This window comes from Patagioenas fasciata, chromosome 2, assembly GCF_037038585.1.
Source record: "Patagioenas fasciata isolate bPatFas1 chromosome 2, bPatFas1.hap1, whole genome shotgun sequence".
NCBI lineage: Eukaryota > Metazoa > Chordata > Aves > Columbiformes > Columbidae > Patagioenas > Patagioenas fasciata.
This window is the reverse complement of record NC_092521.1, coordinates 147,530,309-147,546,590: the sequence shown is the minus strand read 5'-3', so window position 1 is coordinate 147,546,590 and position 16,282 is coordinate 147,530,309. Positions and strand designations below refer to the sequence as shown.

The window sequence follows — 16,282 nt, the reverse complement described above, 5'->3', positions numbered from 1 at the left end:
GTTACTGTTTGTATGCATTCCCTTTAGACACCTCTCCTAACCCCCACTCTAGATGAAGCTTTCATTTAGCTTCTGCATTACAGACAAGCCCTTGGGAACCAGTCTTTCCTGGAAAATGAAGTCAATGCATCAAGTCAGCTGTTAACTTTGCAAAGGTGCTGCCTCAGATAAGGGCTTGCATGAACTATTTCACTGTACTTAACTATGTTTCATAGAGTCAAGTTTTAAGGTATTTTGGGCATTCTTAGCTCTTAGTAACTGAGTTAACTAGTATATGGAAGCAAGATTAATTTTTATTAGCTTGAAGTATCTTTTATTTGCATGATAAGAAGTATCATAATACATTATGCATCTGCCAGTTATAGTCCATTTTAGTTGGTTCCAAAACCTAAGCAGTAAATAAGACAGTTTATCTAGTTAGACTGAAAAAAAACAACATTCCACACAACCAGTACTGGAGATGTCAACCGTATAGAAATTCCAGCATTATGTTGTTATGGCTTTCCAGAAAGTCATCAAGTTAAGAAATTAGAACACATCAAGAGCCATTTTCCAAAGATTTATTGAAGTAGCGACAGGTTGCTCATACTGTGCTGGAAAAAGCAGTTTTATTGAATTCAGATACTTAAAAACAGTATTGCAGCACAAGATATTGCTATTTGTAAACTAGACTCCATTGTAAACTCTAATCCTTCAGGGAGAGTCAGTTTGCAAGATCTAAGACCTATTTCCTAGCATAATAATCTTGCGCTCATGGAAAAACTGCAGAAAGGCACTTGAAAGCTGTTTCTTCCTTTAAGACATGGACTTTTTAAATCTTGCTGGTAAGAATTTCTCCTGCATTAATAAGTATGCATCCTCACTTCAGCTTTACTCCAAGTCATCATGATGCTGGGAAGTTTCATTAATAACCTGTTGAAAAACAGATATTTGCATTAAGTTTTAGTGTAAGATTGTTGTTATTTTTCTTTTCTTTTTAGAGTTAGAATTGGAACATCCAGTACTACAGAAATGTGAACAAGTAGATATCAACTCTCACAAATTACAAGTTCTAGTTGGTAAACAGCATCTGGAAACCATTTAAGCTTTATTTATTTTAACATTTAAGCTGAAAACAGTACCTTGTCCCAGACAAGACCCTCTGTTTACTGCCACATGTTTTTGTCAGGTGATGTGAGAAATCTTGTCAGAACTTGCTAATTCAGCTGAACTTAAATACTCAGGACACAGGTAACTCAGCCACTTAGGGTTTTGCTATCAGATGGATTTTGTGATCATTTCCACAGAAGCCTGTTTGTTACACCTATATGTTCAGCCATGCAGCTTGGACTGCAGATGCTGTTCTACTCAATACTGACTATCATATACAGGCTGCACTGAACAGTAGACAAACTTAAGAGTATTTTAAGGTAACCAGCTGTGACAGAAATAAAATCAAGGTTATCACCAACCTGTCCATCTCTAGTTTCGACAGTCTTAATTAGAAGTGTCCTCTTTGAGTGAGTGTCAACCATTGGCTGAGACTCAATGTTGGTTTCTGCAGGAGAAAATGTATTATTACCAATAGTCTAGATGAAGCGCTTCCTCAGAGAAATGAAGTCTAAGAGATTTTAGTGTCTACTTTCAAACCCCAAATTTAGTATATGAAGAAGTCTCCTGCTCTGAATGCTAAGTTAATCTCTATTTTCTCTCTGTTCCCCTTAAAGCGCCTTCAGTAGACACCTAAACCACTCACTATGTACTGATATTTAAGAACATCTCTGCCCAGGAACAAAGTAGCTCCTCCCATCCAAGGTTAAATAATTGAAAATATTGTATTTATAGCTAAGAAAAACATCCACACGCAACAGCATTTATACAAGTTCAAATACTAGAGTAAAAGGAACTACCCACCAGGACCCTTTTGCTAATGACAAAACAGCTGTCTAAACTGCAGTAGCAGAAACAGCTTACCTCTCAGGTTCAAAGAAGCAAAGGTTGGAATAGGCATGTTAATCCTGAAAGAAAAAAAGAAATGAAGTCAAACACAGTTTTAGAGTATCTTCTAGTAATTGCTGTTTACAAAAGTGTCTGCATGTGATTTTTACCTGCTCTCTTCACCCTCCAGCAGTTTTCTGTAGGTGGCAATCTCAATATCAAGAGCCATCTTTACATTCAGCAGGTCCTGGTACTCGCGGAGATGGCGAGCCATTTCTTCCTTCATGTTCTGGATCTCATCCTGCAGACGGCCGATAGTGTCTTGGTAGTTAGCAGCTTCAACAGCAAAATTCTCCTCCATTTCATGCATCTGGCGCTCCAGGGATTCATTCTGGAAGAGAATAATGAAGTCAAGCAGTGCTGCAGTTCAGCCACTCTTCCCCACCCTCAAGACCCTTCAATTTTTAAAAAAAGAGAAGTTGAGTTACAATAGTATCCTATCTGAAAATACCCACACATGCCCCAAATTTGTCATCTCCGTATTTTCCCCTTGCAAAGTCAGGATGGGTCACTGTGCTACTTGATCTGAGGTGTACCATGTCCTAACAGGTGGCAAAACAATATCTTACAGTAAGGCCACCACAAGCAGTACAAGTCAGCATGCAGGAATCCTCAGTGAGGGGATTTGCAAGTGTGCTGTACACTGCTAAATCCATTTGAATCCAGCCTTTAAGGCAGTCAGGTTCTAGGAATAGCAAGATTTTCACCTCCTTTCCAACTGCTCCTCCAGCTTTTTTTGTAACTTCAGCTGTACCTGACAGACAAGCCATAAACAATTCCAGAAAGCGTTGCGTAAGCAGTGAATATTATAGCAGGAGAATGAACTTATTGTTTATACCTTAAGTAAGACTAGTTCAGTGTGTCAAGTCAGTATATCAATCAGTGCACTGTAGCACAGGCAGGCAAACCAAACCCATAGCTTCCTTTTCAAAAAATACTAATATGCTGCTGCATTGCAAGGGGGAGTATCTGCATTTACATCTATATCAACAATTAAACTGCAGTGCAGTGCTAAAAGCTGCAAAGGGAGGAATGCTCCAACAGCTGCTGTCTTCTACTTACGCTTCCCTTAAGAGCATCAACTTCGCAGGTGAGAGACTGAATCTGCCTGCGGTATTCATTGGCTTCTTGTTTGGCCTGGCGCAGGGCGTCGTTGTTCCTATTAGCAGCTTCGGAGAGATCTGCAAACTGTGGAAATCCCCAGTTTGGTTAGCATAGCACTTCAACAGAAATGGTGTATGAGACTTTTTTAGACACAGCATTTGAGAGCAACTGAAGCCATTACAAGCCCCAACACCTGAAACATTTACATATTAGCATTACTCTTAAAATGCCTTTATTTTTAATTGTTAAATTGGAATCCACAGTCAAACCTTTCATATTTGCCTCCCCAATCTCTATGTTTCCACCTTTTCACCCATTCATTCGCTCCCTTCTTCAGTATTTCATCCAACATCTGCTTCCAGCTACAAGCATAGGGACGATTCCCAAGTATGAGCCCATTACTTTGATGTGGCACTTACAACACAAAGTAATGTTTTCAGCTGTATTCTCCCCAGACAAGGAGTTTAAACAAGACCCTGTGCCACGGTTTTGTTCATGTCCCATAGAAAGACAGAGACTAATTTCTACAGCAAAGCTGATATGTACAGTTAGTTCGAGTACCTGATGCATCTGAACAGATGTTACTTACTTTGGACTTGTACCACTCTTCAGCTTCCTGAAGGTTCTTAGCAGCAACGCTTTCGTACTGTTGGCGAACATCACGCAGGGCAGCAGTAAGATCAGGCTTGGAAACATCCATATCAATTTGGATGTGCTGTTCCTGGAGCTGGGCCTGCAGTTCTCGGATTTCCTTAGAGAAGCAGACACTTGGTGTTATTACACAACGACATACAGAACACAAACAGGTGGGGACTCTGGGCCACAACCAGTGAAGAGCTTACTCAGTGAACAGACTGTCAGCATCTAATCACAGACCTCATGATTCAGCTTACCTCATCATGAAGCTTCTTCAAGAAGACAATCTCCTCTTGCAGAGACTCAACTTTGCGCTCCAGATCAAGACGTGCCAGAGAGGCATTGTCAACATCCTGACCAGAGAGAAGAATGATTAGCAATTCTACAAAATAGTGATGTAGAGAAGCCTTTTGAAGTCTTTTACAGCAAGTCCAGTAGTGTACAGACGGATGCCACACCTGATCTCTTAAGAAAATGCAAAATCGAGACCTGGGAAAAACATCTATCTTTTTGCCACCTCCTACTCTAGACTCAGAGACCACTATGTGCACCTTTATTGTGATTTGGGGAACTATACAGCATACATAGATTACTTCATCTTTGCCAATGAATGGCTAAGCATGATCAAGAGCACACAGATCATAGTGGGTGTAAATCCAGCTTGTAGATGAAGCAGATACTTGGGTCACAAGCCAGCAATAAGCTCTTTTAGCTTGACTACACTGAAAAAGAATCTTGCTATTTGCAGACTTCTATTTTTTTTTTTTTTTTTTTCTCCAGGGGAGCTTAGCAGTACCTACATTCCTATCACTGAGCTTAATTTCTTGTTTATTTTTTACAGACTCTTTGGTGACCAACCACAGAGCCTGTTGGGTCCACAGACCACAGCTTGCACACATACTTGTAAAGCTAGTAAGGTATGCATAGGAACTGCAAGCATTTATTTCTCCAAGTGGTTTGACAGAAATGCCTTGAAAAAAAAGGTATGAACATAAACGCAAGTTTAGTTAGCCACTGTTGCCTACACCCTCACATTAGCTGGCAAAGACTCCACCTTTTGCTGGATGGAGATAGTCTTAATCAACAGCAAAAATTCATTTAAGGCACAAGAGAAGATATGCCATGAATGTTATGTAGGAGCAACCTGAATTAGTTCAAAAACATAACTTAGGAATAAACATTGATTGGTAACTTCTTACATTTTAAATGTGCAACCAAGACAATTCATTTGCAAAGGGGACGATTGCTCCTGCCATATTGGCTACAGACACAGCTGCATGCTTATGTTCACATGGTATTCACTTATCTGTTTTTCACAGCTTACTCTAAAGCTATTTTGGATTTGCCCAAAGTGTAAGCATTCCCAATTAATCAGCAGTTCTCACTATTATGGCAACTTTGAAATAGGGAGTGTTTTCTTTAGACTCTTAGAAAGCCATTCCTTTGATCACTCCTACTGTGGGGTAAGGTTCTTGCTCCAGATTAATTTTGTTTTCTTTACCCAGCAAAAGTTACTCCACTACTTCCCTTTCAACTCCAGTTTTACACCCACAGTTCATAACAGCTCTGTTTTTCAATTCAGAGAAAGAATTCCTTAATTCATTTTTTCTCATCTCAAAAATAACATATATTCTGGAAGGAAATTACAAGGCTATGACCTAACATGTTTACGCAATTAGACAGACATCCACAGAGTTCCCGGTGGATTTTACAGAAATCTGCATCCTGAAGACTATTATATTTTTCAGGACAACTGAACAGCTAGAAAATTTTTAGTAGCTTATAATAAACTGAAAGCATCTTAAATTGAAGACACTTTGCATATATAGTATGTATTTTACTGTATACATTATCATTACATTAGGGAGTAAAGAATCGGTGTATCTGTATTTCCTAAACATATGGAGAGCCACATAAATGAATAAGCTACTTGCAGCCTGAGCAAACGAAGCGCAAGGCATACATGCATGCAATTGGATTGCACATGGATTTTCTCCTAAGAGATGGCTTAATGCCAGTCACACAGTTTGCAGCGTTGAGCATCCATGTTTCCTTCAGACAAACCTCACATCAGCCAGTAGCTGACCTGTTAGTCTTGTCATAGGTTCATAATCTACTCCTTGATGCCACAGTAGCTGGCAAAAGCTGCAGCAAATAACTTTCTCATTAATTGTGATGCCTGTTTTGTCCCAAAGGAAAGAACTCACTGAACCCTTAGGTTTATGTAGTGTTATGTAGTTACGTTATGTGAGTAAAGTCACATGTCTTTGTTCAGGAGAAAAATTAAGCTAACATTCAGCACATCTGAGTTAAACAGTTTCTAAAGCAGGCAGTTTTTGGAAATACAGTTCAAATATTATTTCATTTTATTTTAAAATACTTAAGTATCCAATTGCTCCATCAAGTAAAAAGTAAATTTGATGCTACCTCAGAACAGTAAGGTATTTGCCAAGTGTTCCAAATCTATGTATACATCTTTCCGGTGCAAGAATAACGGTTTAATAAAAAGCTGTGCCTTTTTACAACGAAAAGCACAACAGGATGTTTCAACTTCAGTGTTCTATGAATTTAACTTGCAGGAGAACAATACTTAGAATGAAACATTTAGTTTTCAAAATCTGCATGTTAAGCCTACACTTCCACAGTAAGGAAAATGTAGCTGTTAGTCTTGTTCAAATAAAACACACCAGCATGCACCAGTTAAGCCATAAGTGAATTTAGTGTATTGTTTCCATAGACAATGATTTGCAGTTCTTATGCAGAAACTATACCTTAAGAGGTTAAATGGACACAGTTCTGCCTGTACTGCACACACAGACCTGCTAAGAGCCCGAGCTCCTGAACAACCCTTTTCCACAGTGCAGGGAAAAGCTGGACAATGAATGTCGCATGTGCACAAAACCAAGTTCACTTAAAAGCCTAGAGCCTTTGGAAAGTTTAATTGGTTTGAAATCAAGGTAGACATGCCTCGAAGTACAGCAACTAAGCATGAAAGATCATTTAAACCAGCCTTAAGTCAAAGGATCCTTCGCCTGAATTCAGCAATGAATCAGAGTAAGTTAGGTTCTCTAAAACTTAAGTTAAATGCTTCTGCATGGAACTTCACACTGCATTAAACTGGCTTAGCATGCAAAATAACAGAAGCTGAAGTGAAGGCAGTGTCTTGAGCTGTTCTGTTTCAAACTTCTGTCCCCAGAACACCAGCAGACTCTGAATTCCCAGACTCCAAAGGGAACTGATGCCTCTGTTTCCACACCTTATCTCATGAAGACACCTGCTTTCCTTCAGAGACTCTTAATATACTGTAGTCAAAAACCTTGCCCAGAGAAACACTGACAATGAAGTGATGATTTCCTGAATGGGATATCTACTAACATCTACGAAGAGGTTTGGAATGAAGTCAGCCAGTGCCCAGCTGTCTGGAGATAAGGGCAGTCGCTTCCAGCTGGAAGGAACGCAGGGAATGCCGTTTCTCACCAGCCGTTTTAGAGAAGAGACCTTGTTTTGAGAAGGCACATTCCTAAATATCTCCTAGTCCAAACAAGGCTTAATCCAAGTTGAAAGCTGGTTTTACACAAGTGAATACCTGAGCTTAACACTTTTTGAACACTGTTTGCACAGTTGGTTCTGGCTGTCATGTAGGTTTTAGGTTATCTGCATAACATTGCAGCATCCTACAGAGACTAAACTCTAACACAACTCATTTCCTATGTTAACATCTTAGTTTACAGAGGATTAAATTGTATGTTCTTAAGGGACATCCAGAGGAAGCAGACTTGACTGCTGTGACCTCGCCCCAAGAAACAAATTGTCTACTTCTTGCCAGCAGACAACACCCATATGAAAATTTTTAAATTTGAAACTGTTGTCCAGTAATGCACTGACCAAAAGTGGTTCAACAAAAAGGAGCTCTGTTTTGTGCAAAAAACTGGACCATATACAAGATTGACACTTTTTGTGAGAAATATACCAGCACCATTACACATTTAGTAAGAATGCAGCCCACTGCGCCGCGCCCCCCCCCCCCCCCCAACACAAAGGGATCTATTATTTCAATCTGCTGCCACCACACTTGCCATAATGCCTGTATCTGCATTCCACAGTGAATCCCATAGAAACCATTAATACCCTTCAGCCGAGCGAGCAGATGGCCCTCTTTCACTTTTATTGGATCGGAAAGCGATTCCACGTCCGACCGCTTTTTGTAAAACAGGCTAGACTTGGATAAAGCAAGACAATAGTCTCCCCCCCTCCCTTCAGACCACAGCATCCCCCTAAAGAAAACAAGGAGGGTTTGCGTGAGAACTGCCAGAATTCCTTTGTGCGAGGAAAGCAAACTCCTGCAACCCCATCCTCCCGTCCCCGGCCCCACCACCGCCTCCCGCTCCCCTCTCCCGCAGCTCCCTCCCTCCAGCTCCCCCGCAAACCTGTCGGAAGGACTGCAGGGTGTTCTCGGCCTCCTCCCGCTGCAGCATCTCCTCTTGCAGCCTGGAAGGGGTGAGGCAGTGGTGAGGAGGGAGCAGGGGGGTCCCTCCCAAATCCCCCACCACAGCCCCCGCCGGCCTCAGCCCAGCTCGGGATACTCCGAACCCGCCCTCCCCTCGCACACTCACTTCTCCCTCAGCCGCATGATGTCGTCGGCGAGGTTGTCCCGCTCCACTTCCACGCGTGCCTTGTCGTTGGTGAGCTGGTCCACTTGCCGGCGCAGCTCCCGCATCTCCTCCTCGTAGAGGTCGCCCAGGCGGGACGTGCCCTTGCCCTTGAGCTGCTCCAGCTCGGCCACCAGGATCTTGTTCTGCTGCTCCAGGAACCGCACCTTGTCGATGTAGTTGGCGAAGCGGTCGTTGAGCTCCTGCAGCTCCACCTTCTCGTTGGTGCGGTTCGCCTTGAACTCCGTGTTGATGGCATCGGCCAGGGAGAAGTCCACGGAGTCGTGGAGCCGCATGGGCGGCATGCTGCTCCGCAGCCGAACCGACGTCGTCTTGGTGGCGTACATGCCGCCGGGCGAGGCGGACACGTACCGGGCGGTGCTGGGCCGCAGGGAGCTGCCCAGAGAGTAGCGGCTGCTGGAGGTGATGTAGCGGGTGCCGGTGCTGGGGCGGCTGCCCCCGCCGAACATGCGGCGGTACGAGGAGTTCTTGGTGCTGAAGCTCATAGCGGCGGCGGTGCGGGCTTTGTAATCCGGGAGCGGAGCGGGGCTGCTCAAGTGCGCGGCGGACGAAGAAGGGCGGTGGCCTCGACCCGGGCTCCTTCTTATGGGGCGCCACCGCCCGCCGCGGGGCCCGCCCCGCCAACCGCCGCTCGCCGCCAATCGCCGCCCCGCCCGCCGCCGCGCCACCAATCGCCGCGCCGCCCGCCGCCGCGCCTCGCCCCGAGGGGAGGGGGCGGTGGCCGCGGGGGTGCGCAGGGTGAGGGGCTGGCGGCCGCGACTGCGGACACAAAGGCGGGCGTGGGGGACGGTTTGGAGGGGGGGGCGGGCAGCACCTCCGACCTTCCCGGCGCTGCCCGGCGCGGGGGGCGGCGTGGCTGAGCCCCGAGGGCCGGCAGCTTTCTCCACGGGGCTGCGGGAGAGCAGCCGCCCGGGCAGGGGAAGTGGCAGGGAGGGCGCGGCGGGGCGGTGGCTGCAGATGGGGACATGGGGGGAACCCCGGCGCGGCCGAGGACCACGGGGGTGACAGCAGCGGTATCCTTGGCTTCGCGGAAGCGGGCGCTGGGCTTTCCCTGGACTTTCGTACCCTCCTCTGAGAGCTGGAGCCGTGACTGCGAGGGAGGGGCGGCAGGTTTAATGCTGTGCCACAGACAGGCATGATACTCCAAATAACCCAGGATGGGTACATTAAAAAATCCTCTGTAGGCTATGATGTATATATATACATACATATCTTTTTGAGAACCTGTTTCTTTTCTTTTTTAGTTTTCTGTAAGAGAGTAAGATCAGCGAAGAGTGGTGCTAACTAGTCACAAAGGGCTGCCGAGTGTTCAAAATAAACAGGCAGAAAAATTACACATCTGCGTCTTCTTTAGCTGCCTCCCATTGACAGCAATATCTCACCTCCTAGTTCCGTGCTGAAGACACAACATTTACAGGCTAAATGTGTTTTCCCTGTAGCTGGGTGAGTATTTACACAGTTAAGGCTTAATTCTGTCACTGTAACAACGATCTCAGTAGTAACTTTTTTAATGCGGACAGTACATTATTGAAATAGCTGCAGTCAGGATCTTGCCTCTGGATGCAATCCTTCTAATAACTAGCACAGTGGTAGGCAAGATTTTAACAAAGGTTTGTTTCTGTGCTGTTCTACTCAACAGACTTTTGCTATTTATTTCAACAGGCCCACAATCAGAGTCTAAGGAAAGCACCTGGCAAAATGATAATTATTCACTAGACATGATCTGCAAATATCCTATGTGTGTAGCACCAAAGGCCAGCCAAAATCCCAGTGTTTCAAGAGCATTTTTACTATCAAAATGGGGCTACCAGCAGTAGAGATGAATGACGTGGGTAGGTAGTACAGGGCAATAGCCATGGCATAAAATTTAACAGAAAAACTTAGACTGAGTAGCAGCAGACTGTTGTCAGTGTGGGTGCAGAAGTTATTCAAGGCAGATGACAGAATCTGTATTATTTAGATAATTTAAAACTTGAGTAGCCAAAGCACAGCTCATTCTCTAGGGAACAATCCTGCACTGACACATCAGGTAAGCGACATCTTTTTCCTCTTTGCTGTGGGAAGTGAATGATACAATGTAGAGGTCTAATCTGTAATGTATTACTTCAGCACTGGTGGGATGCAAAACTGCTACTGATTTTTAATTCTTTTTAACTTGCAGTCCTGGAGAAGCAAGTATCTTCACTGGCAATTCTGATAAACCTGAATGCAAACAACAGGCAGAGAGGAAAGTAATCTTCTCACCCCAGTTCACAGTGAAGTCAGCTATTATGCTTCAGATATTGTACTTCAGGAGCAAGAATCAGAGCCCATAAATTTTATTAAGGTTTGTTTGGTTTTTTTTTTTTGTAAATTAAGCTGTGCTTTAGTTTCATTCTGATGGCAAGCAGAAGTGCAGGAATGCAGTTTGTATCTAAATGTAGGTCCTTGAGGTTTTAATTTCCTTTATTCAGAGAAGCTTAGCCAAGCAAGCAAAGCTGGCAAGGTTGAGCTGCTGAAGTGCTTGCAGCATGAGTCCTGGGCTGCAGCTCATTCCATTCACCCACTGAATGGGAGGCAGAGGTCGTCCGGCATTCCTGGGGCCGAGGGACCCACAGCCCAGCCTGGGCACTGCTGCTGTCCCGCCTCTTTAGTTAAGCCATCAAGTTTGAGCTATAAAGCCTTTGTGAGCCCTGGCACAAAAGTACACACTCTGTCTACGAGCAGGCAAATAAGTAAACCAGCACATAACCGACAGACTCGCAGATTAAACGTGCTTTACTCAGAAGTACTGATAGTTTTAGCAGATTTTTGGGTTTTTTAGAGGTGCACTGTGCCCAATGTGGTTTTCCTAACAGAGCACAACTTCGGAAAACCTTCAATGGTGCGCACACACACGCAACAGTCATCCTTCATTCAGAAACTGCTTTGCCCCTAAAATCCAGGGAGGTGTTTGTTTTAGTAAATAAATATGACACGCCCCCGTGTTTCAAGTGTAATTTCCATATGTTTATGTCACTGCTGACGTATGTACTCTTGGCCACCTGCCTCATTGCTATATTTCACTATGAAATTTTCCTAAAAGTGTTCGGATATTGTCAGTTGTTGGGACTACAATAAAAGCTGAAGTGCCTTTTGCTGGTTGGCATGTACACAGATGCATAAATGGAGGAACCTCTAACTTTCTTGTAAGGCGGTGATGGGTTTCATGCACGTCTGCATCCCAAACCCCAAAGGGGAACACAAACTGGTCTCTTGAAATGCAAGAAAATCTCCACAATACTTGTCAGGAAAGACCGTATCTCAGCGTTGCTATAAAAATCATGGAGAATGTATTTCTTTGAATTGAAATGAAACCACAATAATCAGCCTAATTCTAAGGAAGTTGTTATGGGACTCTCAGAGACCATGGTTGGTCAGGGCCTTGGCCACGTCTGACATGAAGGACAGACAGCTAATAGCATCACTAAACACCATGTTGGGGATTATTCATAAACTGTTAGTTGTCATCTGTGCTGTTTCTTGTGATGCCTTCATTTGTGACTCCAGTATGCAGTTAGGCAGCTGCCTGGCCAGTGTGCACTTACCCCTGCAGAGGCAGATCACAGGGAAGCCAAAGGCAGTCTTAAAAAAAAAAAAAAAAGAAATAGGTATTTTTATAATGACCCTTTCAGTTCACAATGCAAAATTTATTTTGGATTTTTTTTTGGCTTTTTGCCAGAGAATTGATGTATTGGTTCACTGCCAAGAATGAAATATAGAATCAAGCCCTAGAAGTGTAGCAAAAAATATTGGATTGTTGTGTAACTTTCATTAACAGGGAAAATGGGTGTGCAAAGGGAGAGGGTACAGATGCCTGAACGAATTTATACTGGAAGTCCGTTATGCTAAAAATGAAAAAGTCCTCGTAACAGTCAGAATTCCTCTGATTTTCTTGCACAAATATCTGTTGGTCTAAAAACATCACTGAAAAGAATGGCAATCACATTCTTTGCCATTTCTTTTAAAAAATAACAAAGTAGAGAAATTTAGTCCAAGCATTGAATATGTTTTCCAGTCATTACAGACCTTAACTAAACAGATGTCAGTGCTTTCATTAATCAGATATATACACTTTTAGTAAAGTTTCTGCTTCCCGGAGGTATAAAATATTAAGTACCCAGGAAAAACATACTGCTATACAAACGCAATCAGTTTTGTTGTCAGTACCATATAGCAACCTGAAGCCCTGGCATGCATGGGGCAGTAGAGGCACCTTCACACTAGCCCTGCTCCATGAATATTGAACAAGCTCAGTGAAAAAGAAACCCACTTTCACGGGAGGATATGAAAGACTCTTAACATCAAGTGCCTATCGCCTGAGTGAGTGCTGTAACTTTTAGTCTGAAAGACTATTTCCTCCTTCAGCTGCAGTCTGAAAAGAGTAAGACTGCTATGGTTTTGAAAACTGAGAGGTTCCTGTTTCCAAAAAACGGATTCTGGCTGTAAATCTTCAGCTGGGGCAGGTATCTCCCTCTGGCTGGGAGCTGAGCATGAGAAGGAGCCCCCAGGAGAGGCCAGTGCTGCCAGGGAAGCGCAGATTTTCCTGAACCCAAGAGAATCTGTCTCCCTGCATGCTGCCTGGGAGAAGCTGGTTTGGGTTTTTGAACACCACTGGGCTGCAGAACACCTAAAGATCCAAGCATTGAAATCTCCCCTTGTGAGTAACTTCCTTGACTAATTATGGTCTTAAGAAAGAAATTGGCAAATTCTTTTATGAAACTTATTTTTAAAATGTTGTTGCCTACTGTTGCTGCCAGTGTTGCGAAGCACATCACCCTGGTGTGACTAGCTGCTGATTTTTTCAAGGAAATGACTGGGCTCTTTACTCAAAACTAACCCAGTCTCTCTGCAATATTATATTTTAATGTAAAATGAACTATATGAAACTGGCAAGGGTTTCATCACTAGGGAAGTGTTTTGAACATGACTCATGCCACCCAGTTGCATGATTAACATTTCCAAAAATTATTACTGTCGTGCACAAAGTTCCCCTCTACTATGGTTTCTAGTGGCCAGAATAGGACATTTTCTATATCAAGATAGGACATTTCTATACCAAATCAGGTACTCATTTTCAAAGGCAATACAGCTTTCTGCCCCGAGTCCCATGGTTGTCTCAAATGCCATGCATAGTTCTAACAACACAGAGAAGAGAAAGAGAAGTTTTTCAGCTCTGGCATAGGTATAGCAATTTATTTAATCCATCCTTACGCAACAACGACAAAGATGACAACCTGTACACTCCATCTGTCTCACTTTACTTAATAGCAATAGCACTGATTGCTGAATGTCAGCAATATGTTTAGCAATGCCTGGGACATAAAAGGCAAGGTTTTCCAAACTGACAAGAACCTTGGCATGGTTTGAGGCTTGATACTCAACCTGAAACACCAAGTCCCTTGATCTTGATTCCGGTGCCCAAAAAAAGGTAGTCCAAAATTTTAGGCATCTGCTGTCCTTGTTTCATTAAGTTTGTATTTTGCCAAAGACAAACCTGGCAAAAGTCTCAATCAGAGGGCAAAAGAACAGGAGAGATGCATGAGGATTTAAACAGTAAATGAGCAGTGACGCTGTTAATTTGACCCAATTAACTTTTTTAGGCTTAAAAAATAATTGTTATTTAGAGAAACCATTTCTTTTTTAGAAGAGATGTATTGGGGTAGAAATAAGAAGATGAGTATTTGGGTGGCCTTGTAGATGCATGTACAGAAGAAAACATAGCACAGAGTGGAGAAATAATGGCAACGAAAAGAGGTGACAGAAATGGTAGACTTGAGGAAGACGTCAGAGTAAATGAGCAGGGGTCATGTCTTTGGATTTTTGAGACGGGAGAAAGAGATACCAAATTCAGTAGCAGAAAGATGTAAATACTGGAATCACATTGAGTGGAAAAACAAGGAATGTAGTGATGAGCTTGAGGAAACTTTAAGCCATCCAGGAGAAAATACAGAAAAGACTGAGATTATTGTTATTCTTACTTCGCAGTTCAGTCTTGAGTAAAACTAGAGGAGCTACGGATTGCTTACAAGAAAAGCAATATTTTGGTGGTCCACTCTGTCAGCTCCACCCTGTGCTTACTGTCTTCTAGCCTCAAATTCTTTGTTTTGGTGGTACTAACAGACACTAACTACTCTCCTGTGGTGCAAAGCTTGCCTAGCTGATCAGAAATGACCAGAGGAAGGAATGGGGAGAAATTCTTTCAGCACTGTTGACTTCTCACACCAATACTTAATGTTGGAACTTGATCATGCAGACTAAATTTTAACTGTGCATTTTATGTTGAATAGGTCTCACACACTGGATAGATGACCATTGCAAATATTTGCATGAAGACGATTTTTCTGGAAAACTTTATTTTCTTTCCGTATCAATGCAAGCAATTTTAAAGTGCATTTTCATGATAATACAGGTATTCCTTTCCATGGAACTATCCAAGGATTGTGATAGGCACTTCATAAAGACCTTTCAACTTAAAAATCAGAAAAAGGATTTTAATTGAAAGTCAGTGTAAGATATCAGTAGGATCTTTGCAAAATGTTGTATAATGTGTGTGGCTTCTTTCTGTCCTTTGCCACATTGCTGACTTCGCTATCTTGACCTCGCTGTCCCTGCAGTAAGTTGTTGGCACAGGTAGAAGTCAACAGCATGGATAAATATTCATTTGTCAAATTACAGGGGGAAACCATAAATATTAATGTCTGCGATCACTCTTTCAAATTTTGAGATTGCAAACCTTTTCAAAGATGAGTCATCCATCCTTTCTCTCTTTTAGAAAAAGCTAAAAGAAGTGATTCTAGTATGCCATTAATGAACCCTGTCAGTTAGACATTTACTACTTCTTTTTGGCCAAGCTCTTTCAAAGCAAACTGCTTAAAGAGCTCCTCTAGCCAAAAAACAATTAAATCTGAGGAGTGATTTTATTCTTCTCTCTCCCCCAGTTCCATCACCTACACAAAGCATAAATAGCATAATGTTTTCTTGCCATGATATACCAGGAAATGATGTTCTTTCTGAGGAAGAGGCAGGACACAGCAATGGAACCGTTAATTGCAAGCAACAATTGTTCCATTCTTCCTTTGAGATGCCCAGGACAAGCAGAACAGTACTAGCTCCTCGAGGGCCAAGTTTTTAGAGGATTCCTCAGTCCAAGTTCTTGTGCCAAACCCTTGGTTCCAATGAGACTCATAAACTGAATGTACATTGTGTTAGCCATTCTGGCATTAGTTGTCTCCTTACAAGGGGAAGAGGCGGTGGTGCACACACCCCAGAGCTGAAGAAACTGAGCTCCTAAGAAGACAAGCAGTTTTTACATGCCTGTTCTATGTCTAATTTTAAATCATAAATATACTCTGTCCAGTTGGGATTTAGGTGGGAAGATGATCCAGATTTAAGTTGATAGTATGCATAAAATATGGTGGGCTACAGGGAATGGAGTGGAAAATGTATTAAATACGTGTAGAGTAGATGGTGCATATGGCTGGAAAAGGAAGAGAGCAAATATTTCCACCAGATTTTTTCAGGTGGAAAGGTATCCTGCTTCCCATTACAAAGACAAATTCACTAGCTACCCAAATTTTTTCTTGAGAATTTGGTCTTGCATATGGTCATTGAGCGGTAGAAAGCTTGTGTAAGATGACAGGAGGAAGGATCTAACAATTATTCGGCAGCTTTGTAGATGCTTTAGTTTTGCTGACTCTTAGACTTTTGCCAATGTTTGTGGCTGTTCGTTTGACATGGATTGGGCATTTACCATAAACTCCATGAGAATGAAGTTACCAAGCGTACTGTGGAAGTCCAAAGCACGCCAGCCTGAAACCACATGCAGGTCAGGAATGGCTCACCCTGAATACGGTATAATAATAATGCCACTGTCC

General features: G+C 42.9%; 2 protein-coding genes across 2 annotated transcripts in view; one reads left to right on the top strand and one right to left on the bottom strand.

The window, feature by feature from the left end:
• Nucleotides 1-544: 544 nt before the first annotated feature.
• VIM (vimentin) lies at nt 545-8,953 on the bottom strand. Its single transcript, XM_065830581.2, has 9 exons — nt 8,331-8,953; nt 8,145-8,205; nt 3,975-4,070; nt 3,671-3,832; nt 3,040-3,165; nt 2,088-2,308; nt 1,954-1,997; nt 1,452-1,537; nt 545-912 (listed from the first exon to the last, which is right to left on the bottom strand). The coding sequence occupies exons 1-9, from the start codon at nt 8,870-8,872 to the stop codon at nt 871-873; spliced, it is 1,380 nt and encodes a 459-aa protein (XP_065686653.1). The 5' UTR covers nt 8,873-8,953; the 3' UTR covers nt 545-870.
• A 383-nt stretch (nt 8,954-9,336) lies between these two features.
• TRDMT1 (tRNA aspartic acid methyltransferase 1) overlaps nt 9,337-16,282 on the top strand; it is a 42,890-nt gene continuing 35,944 nt past the window's right edge. Inside the window, exons 1-2 of the mRNA XM_071805189.1 lie at nt 9,337-9,830; nt 10,549-10,713. The gene's annotated coding sequence lies outside the window, so the exon portion shown is untranslated. The remainder of the gene's footprint in view (nt 9,831-10,548; nt 10,714-16,282) is intronic.